At 36.8% G+C, this 16,430-nt stretch overlaps 3 protein-coding genes across 5 annotated transcripts; 2 read left to right on the top strand and 1 right to left on the bottom strand.

Annotated features, from left to right (window-relative positions):
- Nucleotides 1–886: 886 nt before the first annotated feature.
- On the top strand, nucleotides 887–7,806 carry LOC125213812. The gene is made up of 5 exons (XM_048114555.1): nucleotides 887–1,439; nucleotides 2,062–3,263; nucleotides 5,817–5,966; nucleotides 6,856–6,972; nucleotides 7,061–7,806. Exons 1-5 carry the CDS (start codon nucleotides 1,154–1,156, stop codon nucleotides 7,646–7,648), a joined length of 2,343 nt encoding a protein of 780 aa, XP_047970512.1. The 5' UTR covers nucleotides 887–1,153; the 3' UTR covers nucleotides 7,649–7,806.
- A 2-nt stretch (nucleotides 7,807–7,808) lies between these two features.
- LOC125213813 (transcription factor MYB114-like) lies at nucleotides 7,809–8,674 on the bottom strand. Of its 3 annotated transcripts, XM_048114559.1 has the most exons (3): nucleotides 8,436–8,674; nucleotides 8,246–8,375; nucleotides 7,809–8,158 (listed from the first exon to the last, which is right to left on the bottom strand). In XM_048114559.1, the coding sequence occupies exons 1-3, from the start codon at nucleotides 8,557–8,559 to the stop codon at nucleotides 7,867–7,869; spliced, it is 546 nt and encodes a 181-aa protein (XP_047970516.1). In that variant the 5' UTR covers nucleotides 8,560–8,674; the 3' UTR covers nucleotides 7,809–7,866. The 3 variants fall into 3 exon arrangements, with proteins under 3 accessions (XP_047970516.1, XP_047970514.1, XP_047970515.1); XM_048114557.1 differs by having other exon boundaries at nucleotides 7,809–8,375; XM_048114558.1 differs by having other exon boundaries at nucleotides 8,246–8,674.
- Nucleotides 8,675–10,489: 1,815 nt separating this feature from the next.
- Nucleotides 10,490–16,416, top strand: LOC125215292. Its single transcript, XM_048116668.1, has 10 exons — nucleotides 10,490–10,810; nucleotides 12,367–12,426; nucleotides 12,520–12,559; nucleotides 13,385–13,563; nucleotides 13,653–13,691; nucleotides 13,813–13,896; nucleotides 13,971–14,031; nucleotides 14,683–14,807; nucleotides 15,989–16,080; nucleotides 16,181–16,416. Exons 1-10 carry the CDS (start codon nucleotides 10,763–10,765, stop codon nucleotides 16,290–16,292), a joined length of 840 nt encoding a protein of 279 aa, XP_047972625.1. The 5' UTR covers nucleotides 10,490–10,762; the 3' UTR covers nucleotides 16,293–16,416.
- The last annotated feature ends 14 nt before the right edge of the window (nucleotides 16,417–16,430 follow it).

Here is a 16,430-nt window from a genome sequence, read left to right on the forward strand (position 1 = left end):
ATTCCTAATTTTTTTTTAAAAAAAGCTACTTGTTCTTCCTTAAATTTGAGCAAATGAAGTTGATCATCTCATTTTTGTGGAGTTTAAATATTTTATAAAAATCATTTAAAAAAAAATGGAGTTGGGTACGGGCCCGAGCAATGCCAGGACGGGCCGCAACCGGGCTCGTCCCTAGGCCCGGCCCGGCCTCTCCACCGCCACCTCCAACGCTGCTAGGCCTGTGTCGGACCCCAGGTGCGGTCTAGCCCCAGCTGCAACATTAATGGCAGAAGCAATGTTAACGGTGAAAGCAGGATGCAGCTACTTGGGAGGGATAAGGGGCAAATGCCCTTCCTCGACATCTTTTTTTATATCATTTTGTTCTTTAATTTTTCCAATTTCCTTTATAAATGTCCTACCTTAAATTATTAAAATTTCTTTATATAAATATTTTTGTCCTTTTGAGTTGAATTTCAGGATCTGTCCCTAGATGAAAGAATCAATAGTTGCGCTATCATAATTACTAATAAGTCTTCTCAGTAACCAAGTATTACTACCGAATAAGACACAAATTAAAATCTAAAAAATAATAATGAGACGAATAACAAGTAAGCATTTATATTTATAACATAAATATTAGTGTAAAACAAAACAAAGAATAAGGAAAACAAGAATTAATCCTCTAACCTCTCTGGGTAGAACCAAATTAGCAAACAAACTGTTGCACAAATCCTTAAGCATGATTCCAATATATACCTGGTAATTGTTCAAAATGTTTGGGGGACCATGCTCATATCAAATCTATTAAGTTTTCTTCGAATATGAAGGTCAAAATCACTCTCATCTCAGTGTGTTTCGGTTCATTCATGATATAAATAATAGGAGCCACTCCTTGTCGGCGGCTCAACATCACTGACCGCTCCCTACCTTTGCTCAAGATGTATAAGCACTGCGTGCTCAACAGTCAACACTCAACACCGTGTAACACCGCACGCGTGCACATGTGGCTGCGCATGCCCTAGCAACGCGCCATTTGCCTCTTCTACCATTCAAAATCTCCATTAACATTAACTATACGCTCTCTCAAGCCCTACGCATTTCATTTCTCACTCTTTCATTGCCAACGTACAACGCCTTGCCTTCTGCCTCTCTCTCTCTACTGCCGCCGTAGGAAATGATTCCTCACTCTTACGCTACGGACACCCAATCCAAGGCCACCGAGCTCGCCTCCACCGTCGCCGCCGCGGTTTCTCCGCCGCAGATCGCCTCCGCCTGCGCCGCCGTCGAGTCCTTCCTCTCCAAGCACGCCCCCGACCAGCAGCGTTGGTTCTTCTCCGTCACTTTCCCTGCCCTAATTTGCAGAATCTTCGGATTCGATGACTCATCGCCTCCTTCTGCAACGACGAAACGCAATGGGTGGATAGACGTCGCTACTTCCGAAAACGATTCCGAGCTTTCTGGTATGGCTAATGTGAACGCTCGTAAATTTCAGCTCCTAATTTCGCGTTTCCTCGTTTTCATCGATTGTCATTTAGTTTTATGCATTGTCCAACTGCAACATAGATTTGCTTGGGGACATTTCTACTTCCGAATTCAATATGGAGCTTATAGGTCGGGGCTTAATTAGTTAAAACTTCTGGAATGGTTAATTTTCCTAACTAGTTTTTGTTGCCTTTCATATTTCCTCTACATTTAAACCTGTTTATTGCTTTTCAGCTGGTATGTCCTCCCCCTAATAGCATCAGCAGCTTACATTTTGGGGGCTCTGATATTGTTTGTTTATTTTATAAACTTAGTGTATTGTATACTAACTTGTCACTTGTCAAAAACCTGTAGCATCTTTTTTTCCCCAGCTATATGGACATAATGTGCAGTTCATCTTGTTAATTGATTTTTCCTTCTATGTGTCTAGAATACTAGTATATTAAACAAAATGTTTTGGGATTTAGTTGGTGTTTTGTTTCTTATGTATTTACTCTGTTTGTGGTTTCAAACTGTGTCTGTTTTCATGTTAGAAAAGTTTTCATATAAATTAATACTAGTTGATATTTGTTGAAGTTTTGTTGTATTGATCGCTTGCAGGTAGACTCTTCAGCCTTCTATCACCAAATGGATTGCTGTTGTCTTCAATCTCAGGAGTTGATCGGCTTTCTCTAGTTAAATACGTCTTCCCCAATGAAAGATTACCGGAGTGGGTTCGTTATATGCTTCAAAATGAGAAAGATTGTAGGGTTTTGAGTGACTTGTGCACTCTGTTTAGGAACAGGATTAAGGAAGATTCAATCAAGGGCACTGCATATCAGGTTCAACTGAATGTTTTGGAGTACTACTTATTCTGGTTTGCCTATTACCCTGTTTGTCGGGGTAACAGTGAGAGTTCTGAGACAGTGAAGGTTCAGAGAACAAAAAAGTTTCGGTTGGAAAATTGGTCTTATTCAATCCCCGGTCTTTCAAGTACTAAACGGGAAACAGAAAAGAAGATAGAGGGTAATTTGTATATACGTCTACTATATGTGTATCTTCATACATTTGTGCCATCCCAAGATCTGTACGTGCAGCCTTACCGTAGTTCCCTGCTCCATTATTCTCCTGGTTATGATAGTTCTGTGATGGAGCGAGCAGAGTTTGTAATTAGTACAATGATCCATTTTTGGTTGGTCGATAGTGACTTTTCTCCCTTGCCTACAGACTTGTGCAAGGCAATTGGTGTTACTTTCCCTTTTAGGTCTGTATTTGGAGAAACCCCACCTACATCGGGACTGGGTGATGTGATTAATGTTTTCATTAAGTATTTAAATCTGAGTTCATTTGGAACTATGGGTGGGCTGGATGAGTCTGAAGTCAGAAGTCCTGGGTGGAGAGTTTCTGGTTCTGATGATGTTGTAAAGACAAGGGATGCTGCTCTAAGTGTAAATTCTAGTGGATCTTGGAACTTGATGATTCAAAGGCCATTGTACAGATATATATTGAGAACATTTCTATTTTGTCCGGTGGAATCTTCTATAAAAAATGCTACCCAAGCATTTTCCCTCTGGGTCGATTACATGTTACCTTGGTCGATTAGCTTTAAAGAGTTTGCTGATCTTAATGAGTCTTTAGGACTGCCACCTTCAAGCTCAGCAAACTGCATCAATGAATTATCAACTCGTGGATATGCATCCTCTTGGCAGGGATTTGTATTGGGCAACTATCTGTTCTATAGCTCATTGGTCATGCATTTTATTGGATTTGCTCACAAATTTCTCCATACAGATGCAGAAATAATTGTTCAGATGGTCACTAAGGTCAGTCATTTTGATTTTGTGCCGCAGTAAACATCCCATCTCTTACCTTCGTTATTGTTGTGTTACAACTTGTTAAACATGGCAATTCACTCTCGCTCTATATTGCTCTTGAATATGGAGAATGCTTGAAACTGATATGTCATGTCAGATTTTGTTATTATGCTTGTAATGTTTTAGTGAAGAGGGAGGTTGTCACAACCTTGGTGCTGCTAATGTTCTAAACCCTGCTACCACCACAATCAACCAGCTCTATACTTTTCTGTCACCTTCAAATATTTTTTATCTTTCCCTTTTCCCCTCATATATAGCTATCCCTCCTATAATATTGGAAGTGATTATTCTATTGCTGCATCCATGCATTGGAAATTACTCTTAGCATCATCCCTTGGATCCTTATCGCGGTTCAAATTAAAACTTTCTTACACCTGTTTGTCACCTTCCTGAAGTTGTACACAATTGCCAACCTTATCTGTCAACTTCTCTATCTCTTTATTACATGCTGTACGCCTCAACTCATCTCATCTTAAGTTTGTTTGCTTGAATCTTCTTGAGCAGTTTACCACACAACTGGCAATTTCCTCCATTGCTCATCTTTTCTGCCTTGAAGTTGATCTTCTTAATGCCACATTTCAAAGCTTTTGGCTATTAATGAAACCTTTTAAGGCCTGTAACCTTCCTCTCCTGGCACCATATTTAAATTAATGTTTTGTCTCTCAAGTATAATACTTTGCCTTTGCATCTTCAGTAATCAGTATTTCCTAACTCTTCTCACTCCCAAGTTTATGGTGCAGTAGGAACTAGGAAGCATAAATGTATAGGCTGTTCTCATTTGAGTATCCAAAACTTTCAAAGTGCATGTAGGCAGGTTTGAGCATGCTTCGGGAATTAAAGTCCGAAGACCTATAGGACACGAGTCTTCAGTTTTCTGCTTTAAAAGACTGCCTTCATTGTCTTAGAGTGTTATGATGGCGATGGAGCATAATTTCCTTTGGTATTAAATAAAATCTTCAAGGAGCCATCTCTGTAGCAGGGCAGTTACACCTATCGAAAAATTTCTGAGGATGAGCCATTTTGTATCTTTTAATAAAGGAGAATACTCTAAAATGGGTCTTTGGTCTTCAGCTCAACTGTGGTTTCTTCCTCGTAACAGTATGTGCTTGTTGTGTTATGTTTGTTTAATGTATCAACTGATATGTGCCTGAGACCATGAACTTTGTATTTTCTGCTTGTTAATTAAGTGCTCACATATATTAGCTGAACTGATGAATCTGCCAAATTAACACAAAAATAATTATTGTAAGTGATCTTTTTGTCACCACTTTATGCTACTCCCTCCGTTCCACAGTAATAGAGGCATTTCATTTTCTGCACTCGTTTTAAAAAAATGATATTAAATAATTAAAGTGGAGAGAGAGTAAAGTAAGAGAGAGAATAACGTAGAGGAGAGTCTTATCTATAATATTCCCTCTCTTACTTTACTTTTTCTCCACTTTAACTATTTATAATTATTTTTTTCAAAATGGATGTGCAAAATGAAATGCCTCTATTACTGTGGAACGGAGGGAGTGTTAGTTTGTAGCCAATGTTTTAAAGTAAGTTTTACGAGGCAGTACATTTTTTCTTTATCCTTTAATGTTTCATTAGGTTATCTTCTAGTCTCTGAGTTGTTATTTCGTTTAAGGAGTCTTGTCATAGTTTATCTTTGAGTCATTATAAGAGTAGGAATTTGTGAGCTCTTATATAGTACATCTTTTGAGGCTTGAGAGGGATAAGTCTTCCATATTTCTGTGTTGTGAATGGTACTACTGTCAGCCTCTTTGAGCAGTTTATCTCATTTATTTCAAGTTCTTCCGCTTATTGTTGTTAATCACTGTTTGCTCTATCAATTGGTGCTCTATTAACTGGTGAGGTGAACGGTGGTTAACACACGAAACGCATGTCAGGACAAGGCAAACAATAGGCATAAGCTGCGACTGCTTTGAGGATTAGTTTTGTTCTTTCCTTATGTTCTGGCCACCTCTGCCTTCTCCCCGTATCATCATGTGATGCCACCATTTATAAAAAAAAATTCACTTAATACAAAAGAAGTAAATTTGGAACTTGGTTCGTTTAGTCAGTATCTTTAAATTGAACTGTGAGGTGGCCAAGAGGGATTTGCTGATTGTTTTATATTTTTCTGACGAACCATTCATGAACTCTTGAGTTGTGTTGGGGTTTAGTTTAAATTTCTTTTAAGAAAACTGATACTCCCTCCGTCATACTCATACTGTAAGTGAGGTACTCTTTTGGGCACAAGATATAAGAAAGTGATGTTTGGTGAGTAAGTGGAGAGAGAACAACGTAGAGAAGTGAAAAGAGAATAAAGTAGGAGACAGACTGAAGTATGTCTTGCTTATAGTGGGATGGAGGGAGTACTTTTTTTTTATTTGTACACATTGTAACCATTGCCTTGTCCTTGAATTAATAAATTAATCAATTCTTTTTTAATGTACTTGTGTCTTTGCGCACTTACCATCCTTCAATTAAATGCTATTGTATTGCGAATTAATGCAGGTAATTGACATCTTAACTTCGAATGTTGAGCTTATGGATCTGATAAAGAATGTTGACAAAGTTTTCCATTCAAAAACTGCTGCTGAACCTTCTAAATCAATGCTCACTGGATTGAACAGATATATTCCAACAATTCGCAAACAGTTGCAGGTATTCTATTTGTTTGTCTTTGTCCCTTTCTCTCTTAATTTATATCATCTTCCAAGAAACTAAATTACTTCAGTTGTAGTTATACCTAATAATCAAAAGAGTTTTGCCCATGATGCTGTGATTAGTTGAAATACCCTGCCTTTGTTTCTTCAAATTGGAGTCTTGGACTTCATCCTTCTGAAAGGCCTTTCTTCTTTCATCTTTCGTCTGCTAATTGATGTCAAAGTACTTACAATCAGAATATTAAAACATGAACTTGTGAATAATCTTTGTAGCACTGAAAAAAGGGTGCTTACATCCTCATTAAAATCTAGAGTACCAAATTGTTATACCCTCTGCTTTGACTTGTGCTATGGTAACTTTGAGTTGGTGATGGGGATTGAGTTCCAACTCATTCTGTACACGTCTTGTTTAGACTGGTTGTAATCTATATTGGATGGTTAAACTGAGCATCACTTTCCCTATAGTCAACCTTCTGTTTCGTGATGTTTATTTATAGAGCTCATGATGTTATTATTACATAGTAAAACAGGTCAGTGGTCCCTAAAAAGCCTTATCTTGATAGTTTCCTGGTTTCAATTACCCTGCTTCATTTATATCATTGTAGGACCTGCATATATTGAACAGGCATGATATATCCTTTATTCTACTATTTTTAAATCTGTAGTTTTCCTTATGGTAGTGAAGAAGGGAAATTGTAGAACTAATAGTGGCTTGTGGAATCTTATAAATTGTCTCGTACACTCTGCTCCTTGATATAACCTGACTCTTTAGTTTCTGTGTCTGGCTCCTATGCGCTGGACGCTAGTGCTGGGGTATGTTTGGACTTGCTATTATATATCCCAATTCCCAAACTTCTTTCTAATTTGTTAGTTTCGGTTCATTTCAGGATTGGGAGGATGGCCTGTGTGAAAGTGATGCAGATGGATCCTTTTTGCATGAGAACTGGAATAAAGATTTACGACTTTTTGCAGATGGTGAAGATGGTGGGCAACAATTGCTTCAGGTTTAGATTTATGAATTAGAATGTAGCTTATTGATGATATCTACACCTTCACGTTGTTTCTTAATTTGGACGGATCACTGTTTTGCAGCTATTTTTGTTGCGTGCTGAATCTGAGCTGCAATCAGTATCTGGAAACAATCTCTCTCAGAATCTGCAATCTCTGGATTCTCTTAGAGCCCAGTTGAGCCAATTGTTTGGCGGTCCCCTCTCAAAATCTCCATCACAAACATCTCAGCCGAGGCATCAATCACGCGAAGAAATATTCAAGCCTAGAAGCTTTGGCAGCCAAACAGGGGCTGAGATCAAGTTCAAGGGTGACTGGATGAAGCGACCTGCCTCCAGCGACGAGATCGCATGGCTAGCCTCAATTTTGGTCAGTATATCAGGTTGGCTGAATGAGAAAGTTGGTCTAAACCGGGTCGACTCCAACCAAAGGGCCGCTTCATATTTGGAGGTTCTGAGCGACGTTAAAAGCGTGCATGGAACTAAGGAAACTATGAAAGTGGTTTTCTCTTGCTTTCTCGCTTGGGTTATGTGGTTGTGCCAGACTGGAGTGCAACTACTGAGAAGATATGGTCTGAGAGTAAATCTCCGGTGGCTAGCTTCTAAAAGGATAGTTGCGATGCTCCTCCTTGTTATCGTGTTCAATCTTTTGAAAAGAGCTTTTGCTCTGTAGAAAAGTTCATATATACATATATTTGTATTGGTATGAAGAGTGAGATCAAAAGTAAAGATTGTATAGAAAACCTCCTCTTTCGTGCAGCAATTTTGTACCGGGATTTTACAGTTGACAGTGTTGATTAATCTGCATTTATGGTTTATTTGAACATCTAATCATTGAATTACACATCAAATTTTCATACTCTACTGTCTACAGGACTATTACAGCAGCATTCATACATCTTCCTCGAGTTCAAGAAAACTTTTAACCCAATTCAATTCAGAGGCTGAGACATCGAAGGATTCATCGTCGTCTCCATCCTCGTTTCCGCCTCCGATGTCTTCCGTCTCTTGACTCTCTGTTCCGTTACTGGCCTCCTCACTCCAAAGATTCTCCTTCATTGCAGCTAGCGAAATTGCAGGTAACTTCTCCATTAACTTTTCTTTCTTCCTCAGATGAGCATTCCAGTAGTTCTTGATCTCGTTGTCAGTTCGCCCAGGGATTCTCTTGGCGATCAACGACCACCTACACACACACACACTATATGAGTCATGCATGCCACACACACGCGCGCACACACGAATTTCCAACGAGGGGAAAATATATTCGAACCTATTTCCTATGAGCCTATGCAATCTAAGAATCAAATCCTCTTCAGCATCAGAAAAGTTGCCTCTTTTCACATCAGGTCTAAGATAGTTGAGCCATCTCAACCTGCAGCTCTTACCACACCTGTTCAACCCTGCAACAACTCCCATTTCAACCATTTGAACTAAATATGTGTGTGTGAAAATGAACAAACCTGATTTGATGGCCACACATTTCCACCTCTTGGGGCCGTGGAGGGCGACGTATTGGGCGAGCGTCGCGTCTTCATCGGCGCTCCACGCCCCTTTGTTGAGGGATGTGTTGCCATCATTCTCCATCTCAGCCTCTTCTCTCAGATTATTTGGGTCAGTGTGTTACATTTTATTTGTTTTTCATGATGGAATTTTATGTGTATGGTTTGGGGGTTGGCAAAATAATGCAGCTGCCAGGTTAGTCGTGCATGTGAAAACTACACTCCCCAAAAAGGATTAATGGTCTCAGCTACCTAACACTCCTATTCGAATTCATTTCTAACTAAATATAAATTATCATAAATTGAAATTAAGTAGGTGACGTCATATTTTATAAGCGAAAGACCGGTTTAATTTCTTTCTTGTAAGATAATCACACTGAGAATAAAATCATACTATCAAACATTATTTTCCAAAATAAATTTGACAACAACATTACACGTTTTTTTAATAAAGGTTCATGATTGTCATCTATTAATATATTAATCCATACAAAAGGAAGAATCACCTTGTAAAATACAAGCGTCATCTGAGCTTCATCTTTTTTGCAATTTAAGAGATGACATTTGGCTTCAGAGCATGTAACAAAGTGACGAGCCTTGTACCAATGGCTACCTTCTGCCCAAAACCCAGACTTTTTTTGAGTTGGCAACGACGGGATCTTCGATAATGTTCACATAACATCGGGTTTCTTACACTTGATTATGCAATATAGGTATGATCGTTTAATACTACTAATAAAATTAAATGAGAATGTCACGTGGTGGAATGCCATTGGCTAACCGTTTATATATAGCATACGTGCTCTTGCATTGCAAGCATTAAATCCCGCATGCTATGACCTTTATAGGTTTGAGCTCTATTGTTGAGTACAGTTCTACCGGTGCTGGAAAAACCACAAAGTTTGGCCAATTTCTGGTCAAAACTTAGATCATTTTCTCAATTTTCCGGTGACAACAAATTTGGAGGAAATGACATAGTTTTACTAAATTCATCCCAAATTCAAAACATTTGTCCATTCAAATCGACGTCTTTCACTTGTAAAGTTAACATCGTTTACAATTTTGTCAATCTAGAATGTCAATATTGCCACGTTGTTATCCTTAATTTTAAATTTTAAAACACATGAAGTCACATGGGATGCCAAATTTTCTAAAAATTATCAAAGTTATGACACAAAAATAATTAATTTTTTAAAAGATAGTAGTACAAGATTGTCCAATTTTGAATAAATTTGCCCTAAAATTTAGGCAAAAACACATTTACAAGTCTTTGTACCATTACATTTTACGATTTTATTAGGTCCTTAAATTCTTTTGTTTTCTAGTCACTGTACCAATACATTATGTTCATTAGGTCCTTTTACATTTTCTTTTTGTTTCATTATGCCCTTTTACATTTTTTGTGTTTCATTAGATCCTTATATAAATGCATTTTATTTTGTGAGGTTTTTATACTTATATTTTTTAATCTGGTTGGATCATTATTTAATAAATTGCAGAATTTAATTAACTTTTCTTGTGTTAATTACATTTTTTGTCTGATTTATTTTGGAATTAATTCGGTTGTAATATTGGCTCAAGAATTATTATGAAATGAAAATTTTATTGATATTTCTCATTATCAACTTATAACTTTATTATTTTAAAACTATTATAAAGTTAAAATTGCAACTATATTAATTTTAAAATAAATAAGAGAAAATATAAATAAATAAGTGTATTTAATGCAAGAAAATTTTAATTAAATTATGAAGTTCTTTAAATAAAGATACAATAAAAATAAAAATATAATTACATCAAAATACATTAGTATAAAGATATTGTAAAACAAAAACGTTGCTATAAAAAAGTATAATAAGATAAAATGTATTGGCACATGGATTTAATAAACCAAAAAAATCTAATGAAATAAAAGTACTCCTACGATTTATACAAGCAATTGTTTTTTCTAAAATTTAAAATTACATATTTGCAAAAGAGAGACCACGTCCATGTTGTTCAAACCAATAAAAAAGTGCCACGTCACATTGATGACGCTAATCACCGGAAAATCAATGCATTAGCGCCGATTTTCCCCAAAATCCGCCTTCTTTTTGACTGTGTTCAGCTCACCTGCATAAACTGCAAGCGCAATTAAGCAAACGACCTAAGGCAGTTTCAGCAACACGAAATTTGCCGGCTAGATTGTGTAATTCAAAGCAAAACCCTGGGTTTGGGCCATAACAGATATACTCAGTAATGAAAAATTGATTGATCGATCGCCAAATTTGAGCTCTGATCCTTCGTCAATGGCTGCCCCTTTCTTTACGACGCCTTTCCAGCCTTTTGTTTACCAGGTTAATTTTCTCTTTCATATGAGTAAAACGTCTTTCGGATTTAGATATATCTGTGTGTGCGCGCTTAGAAATCTCAAATCTGGATTAGCGATTTCTCATTGAATTAGGGTTTGTATAGGGTGGTTTTTGAATGACTGTATGAGTTGGTGATGATTTCTTGTATGTTATGATGATGAGAACTGTAACTGAAAGAAAATCTGATTTTACTCGTTCGTCTTTAGCCTTGCCTGAAGAGAATTACCATTTGATCAATATTTTGAGCATGACTAAGAGTTGTTCTTTCGGAATAAGTTAGAGCTGCGTTTGAGTGGTTTGCTATGTATTTCTGTGTCTTCGGAAATTGATTAGTGATCACTGAAAAAATGAAGACAGAATCTCCCCAATCTCATTTAGGCTGCTGGGCATTTTGGAAGTCAGGCATGTGCTAAATTCCGGAGTGTCCATTTTCGTATAGTGTAAGGAAAACCAGAAGTACACTGTTATTAGAACGTAGCTCGTATCAATGCTTTTGCATTCTTCTAAAAATCAGTGGCTTACATGTATGGTGTGTCACTGCTGCTCATTGTGGTTGTCGCAGAGTAGGGATGCAAGCCAGCATTGATTCAATGCTATCCAACTTCTTTAAATAGTCCAGATTCTCATACATGTTAAGCAATTGAGCCCAAATCAATTTGACACCCTCATCTACAGTACCATACTATCCAATCAAGTCTCCATTCATGTTGCTAGCATAAATTAAAGGGACATGGTAGGTTGGACCGAATTGATAGAGCCAAGGAAATTATCCTTATAAAACAGAGAGGGGATTTTCTTCTTTAGCGAGAACTTATAAACCTCAACTCAGGTCAAATGTGCAATGATGGGAAATGGCTTGAAATAGACCACATGAACTTCTCCTGCCAGCCTTAGGCAGGAAATAACCCTCTCAAGAAATATATCCTAACGAAAGACCATATGCTTAAATACTCCTTACACCTTTTACCCTTAAAGAGTTGAACAAAAACTGGGTGACTAGAATAATTAAATTACGAAACAACTGAATTACTGCAAGTCTTAAAACAGTTCCACCCCCACCGGTTGCTTGCTTGCATTTTCTGCATTCAAGAGTACTGGCTAATCCACATCAGCGATCCGCAGCGGTTATATGCCATCCTGGGGAACCAAGTAGGCATAAATTTGCCGTAATCCCTGTAACAAAAACTAGTCCTAGGATTTTTGACACTCGAAGAGTGGAAGATCTTTCTATTTCTACATCAGAATTCGTGAGTTATTTATACAGAAATGTCTAACTAATGCACTGCACATTTCAAAGATATTTGTCCTACCATTGTTTTTCTTCTCCTTTTGAAATAATCATGCCTTATGACGTAAGTAAAAATGAAAATATCCCTAACCATGATGTTCTAATTTCCAAAGTAACTTTAAAATATTACCAATATTTTAAAATGAAATAATCCATGATGTTGTGTCGATCTTAGGCTTCTTAGTCCCATTATCATGAAAACCAGTTCAGTTTTCTTTTAGTATCTTACATGCTCATCCTTATTCTGTTTCAGAGCCCGCAAGACGCTGTAACAGCTTTTCAGATATTGGGTGGGGAAGCTCAAATTGTTCAGGTCCTTCTCAAGCATTTTATATTATTGTTCTTTTTAGAGGAAAATGTTGGATTTTCAATAAAATTTACATTTTTGATGACTTTATCTCTTTAGATAATGTTGAAGCCACAAGAAAAGGTCGTTGCAAAGCCTGGTAAGCTATCAATAATCTGTTGTGTAATTATCAATATTATAGGAGTAGATTTTTAACAAAGGGTCTTTGGTTGCTTGAGAACCGTTGACATTCTAAGAACCTAAAAGTGCAACTTCTGATTTCGATTGTATGTTATTCCTCGAATTGTATGTGATGATAATGGGTAAAAGATAAATATAACCTATGTGTTTCTTGGAATATTGGAGACGCTTCATGATTATAGATTGACATGCTTACAACGAAACTGGTTTCAATGTTATGCATGCTGACTTGATTCTCCGTTAATCGATTTCCGTTAATAATACTGTTAATAATGCGTAGGATGATATATTTTTCGAACTTAACTCCGAATCTAACTTTAGCAGATCTGCTCATCATTACTGTTGGTTGTACAAGTCCATTTAGTTATAGTTTTCTTTTAGATCTTTAATTTATTTAGTTATTTAATATATGCTTTTAAAAGATGTTATATTCGTTCTTTCTCTCTCCCAAAGTACATATATGGCATAGGTATAAACATTAGAGAAGATTAAGGCTGGATTGGTACCAAAAGACCTCCATGGCATATATGTACTTTGAAAGTAAACTTTAATGGTGTTTATTACTCTTATCCCCACATTTTACAATCTAATACAATGATAGTTCCATTCATTAAGGGGCCTTTCTAATGATTCTATTGATATTGATAGAATTTGGTTGTAATTATTTCGATCCATTAATTACCGCTGCAGAACATACTATATCTTCAGCTTCTCTTTTCAATCTTCTATTTGGGAAGGAAAAAAGTTGTAAGGGTGCAAGCTTTTATACACAGATATCTTGCAGGTTCCATGTGCTACATGTCTGGGTCAATACAAATGGAAAATGTCTATATGCCTGAAAATGAAGCAGGTGTGTGGCAATGGGTTCTTGGAAAATGTGTTACTAGCATGGTTCTCCAGAATACTGGTTCAACTGATGGGTTCGTGGGAATTGCTGCACCTACTCTTGCAAGAATTATCCCGGTTTGTTATTTCTGTAGGGGCATTGCTTTAGACCATTTTATTATTTTACGGCAGGCCTTACCTATTTTCCTCATTTACATCTTATACAGATTGATTTAGCTCTTTTTGGTGGCGAAATGTTGTGCCAGGTATTGATCGATAATTAACAAATTGCTTAGGAATAACTTAAGATTTTTCTTGCTTCTTGTCCTAGCTATTATGTTAGCCAACTTTTCAGCTTCAGAATCTGACTTGCCTCATATATTGTAGCCGGATGCCTTTTTTTGCTCAATAAATGACGTAAAAGTAAAAAATGCTGATCCGAGGGCACAGAATGTTATCACTAGTGCTGAGGTTAGATTTGGGTTCCTTTTCTCCCATTTGCATTCATTGTTTTTGTTACTTGTCATTTAGTCATATTCTTGCAGGGATTTTTGAGGCAGAAAATATCTGGTCAAGGACTAGCATTTATAGTTGGTGGCGGCTCTGGTACGCCCTCTGAGTTCCATTTTCTGTACAAGAGTTCTTGTTGCCATATAGGCCTTTGTTAACTGCTTCCTTGTTCATGTAGACTATGTAGTTATAATTTTGAACCTTCCTCCTAATGACTCACAGGAGAAAACGTCCATGGCTGATTAAGTGATTATAGAGTGAAAGTCATTATAAGAGAAAGAACTATCAGTAAGATGATAACTCAATAACACTCCTCAAATAAGGCCCTACAGAGTACAGAGTGCTATCCCCAAAGCATGAAACTTCTGATATGGAACTTTAGTGTAGAATTCCTAATTAAGTACTGAAGGCCCATGCAGGAACGCAGCCATGCAATACTAGGGCCCAATACTTATTAAACTAACTGAAATGTTAAGAGCAAGCTGTGATTATATGACAATTATCCCAGCAACTAATAACTGGATAAACTTATAAATAGACAAATAATCCACCACTTTTCGCGCTCCACACGTGCGCAAGTACGTCCTCGACTTTGCTATCAGTGGTTGTGTATGATTCTTGGATGCTATGTGCTTTTTTTGTTTTCTAAAATCTGGTGGAACAATTATTTTTTGCAGTTTATGCTCCTTCAAAGTGTGCAAAATTAAGTAGTGTTGATATTTGTTTTGATCACTCTGGTGCTTTTAGTTGTCCAGAAAAATCTCGAGGTTGGTGAAGTTCTAGCAGTTGATGTCTCTAGCATCGTTGCAGTGTCAGCATCAGTAAACGTACAAATCAAATATAATGGTCCTATGAGAAGGGTGCTCTTTGGGGTGAGTATCTGTGTATTCTTATATCTAAAATATGTGGCAGATGATTCTTTGCCCGCAGATGTTCTGAGCTTATGCTACCTCCATATGTTTTTTCCTGTCATTCATTGCGAAATTAGTGTAAAGTCTGCACGAGGTCTTTTATTAGTTGAGAAGTTATATTTGAAAGGGTTATTTGGCTGTAAATACACCAACTTTTTGAGTTTGAGAAAGATGAAGAAGATAGCTGCGGAAGTTTGGGAAGAAGAACGAATGGGAGGGAAAAGAGAAAGGGGAGAGAGATATAGGTGAGGTGGAAGAGTGATGATGTGTATCTTTTAATTAACAAAATCAAAACTACATCATTTGATTGCCACATAAGTTTAAATTTGCCATGTCAGTTTTTGTTTTAGGATGAAAAATAGACAAGCCCAAAGTTTGTATACTTGTTTCAAAAAATAAAGTTTGGAGACAATGTAAAAAATTCATGTATTTACCAGTAAATAACCCCTATTTGAAATGTTTAGGTAAAATATAGTAGTTGAATATGGTATTTGTTAGGACAACTTGTTTACGAGCAGTGATGCAGGGGAATTTGTTTTTCAGAGATACTGAACTCAGCTGATTGTTAAGTTAGTAATACTCCTATTCTAAGAGCTAAAGTTGAAATTTAAATTATGATACGAATCTGTTTACTGTTGTTATCCTTTTATGAACTTTTAACTTTCATGTTGGCTATCTATCTAATCAGATGTAGTACCTGAAGTTAGGCATTAGCCTGTTACATTATCTGTCATACTTTCTACTTGTACTTGGGAGGTTTATCTTTGCTAGCACTCTACCATGCTCTTTGTTCTGTTATATTTGCATAAAAACATAGCTAGTGTTCGTGCTTAATTCTGCAATAATAATTGTAAATTCATGTTAGATGATTTTTATATACAGTGCTTAGTTGTGCTTCAGGAAATATCATCTCAGTTGGACATACCAGTGCCGTGTTCATTTTCATAACCAAAAAAGCAGGAACTGCAACTAATTTGTCTTAAAGAGTAGTGAACTTAACTGAACGACTAGTTCAGTGTTAACCGCTGTGATTTGATTCCTATATTTTCTTGGAGTTACTTAGGCCAACACTAGGTGCATACGCAGAATTTCTTGTCGAATCCGACTTGTTATTTCGGTAACACAGCCTGCTTTTGTTGCAGGGTGACAATATGGTTACTGCTCATTTAACTGGGCCTGGTATTGTCTTCATCCAGAGCATGCCCTTTCGTCGGCTTTCTCAGCGCATTGCAAGGTAATCTCTCGTAAGAACATCAATCGTGGAATCATATGAATGTTGAAGCTCTTTTACATTAACACAAACAAACATTGATTTAATTCTGTTGATTTCACAGGGCTGTGACATCTCCAAATATGAGGGACAATCCCAAGTTTATATTCCAGATAGCAATCCTTTTCTTTATAGCGTATATTGTTGTGTCATCACTAATCTTAACTGACATATGAAGTTGAATTCGTTTAGATGATATTAAAAGTCCAAATTTTGGACTACTTGTGCTTCTACTTTTGTTGTGATCAAAACAGAACAGACGAGACTTCCAATGGATATATTATTTTCATCTCTTTAAAATTATGTTTATTAGA

Source organism: Salvia hispanica, chromosome 3 (genome assembly GCF_023119035.1).
Source record: "Salvia hispanica cultivar TCC Black 2014 chromosome 3, UniMelb_Shisp_WGS_1.0, whole genome shotgun sequence".
NCBI lineage: Eukaryota > Viridiplantae > Streptophyta > Magnoliopsida > Lamiales > Lamiaceae > Salvia > Salvia hispanica.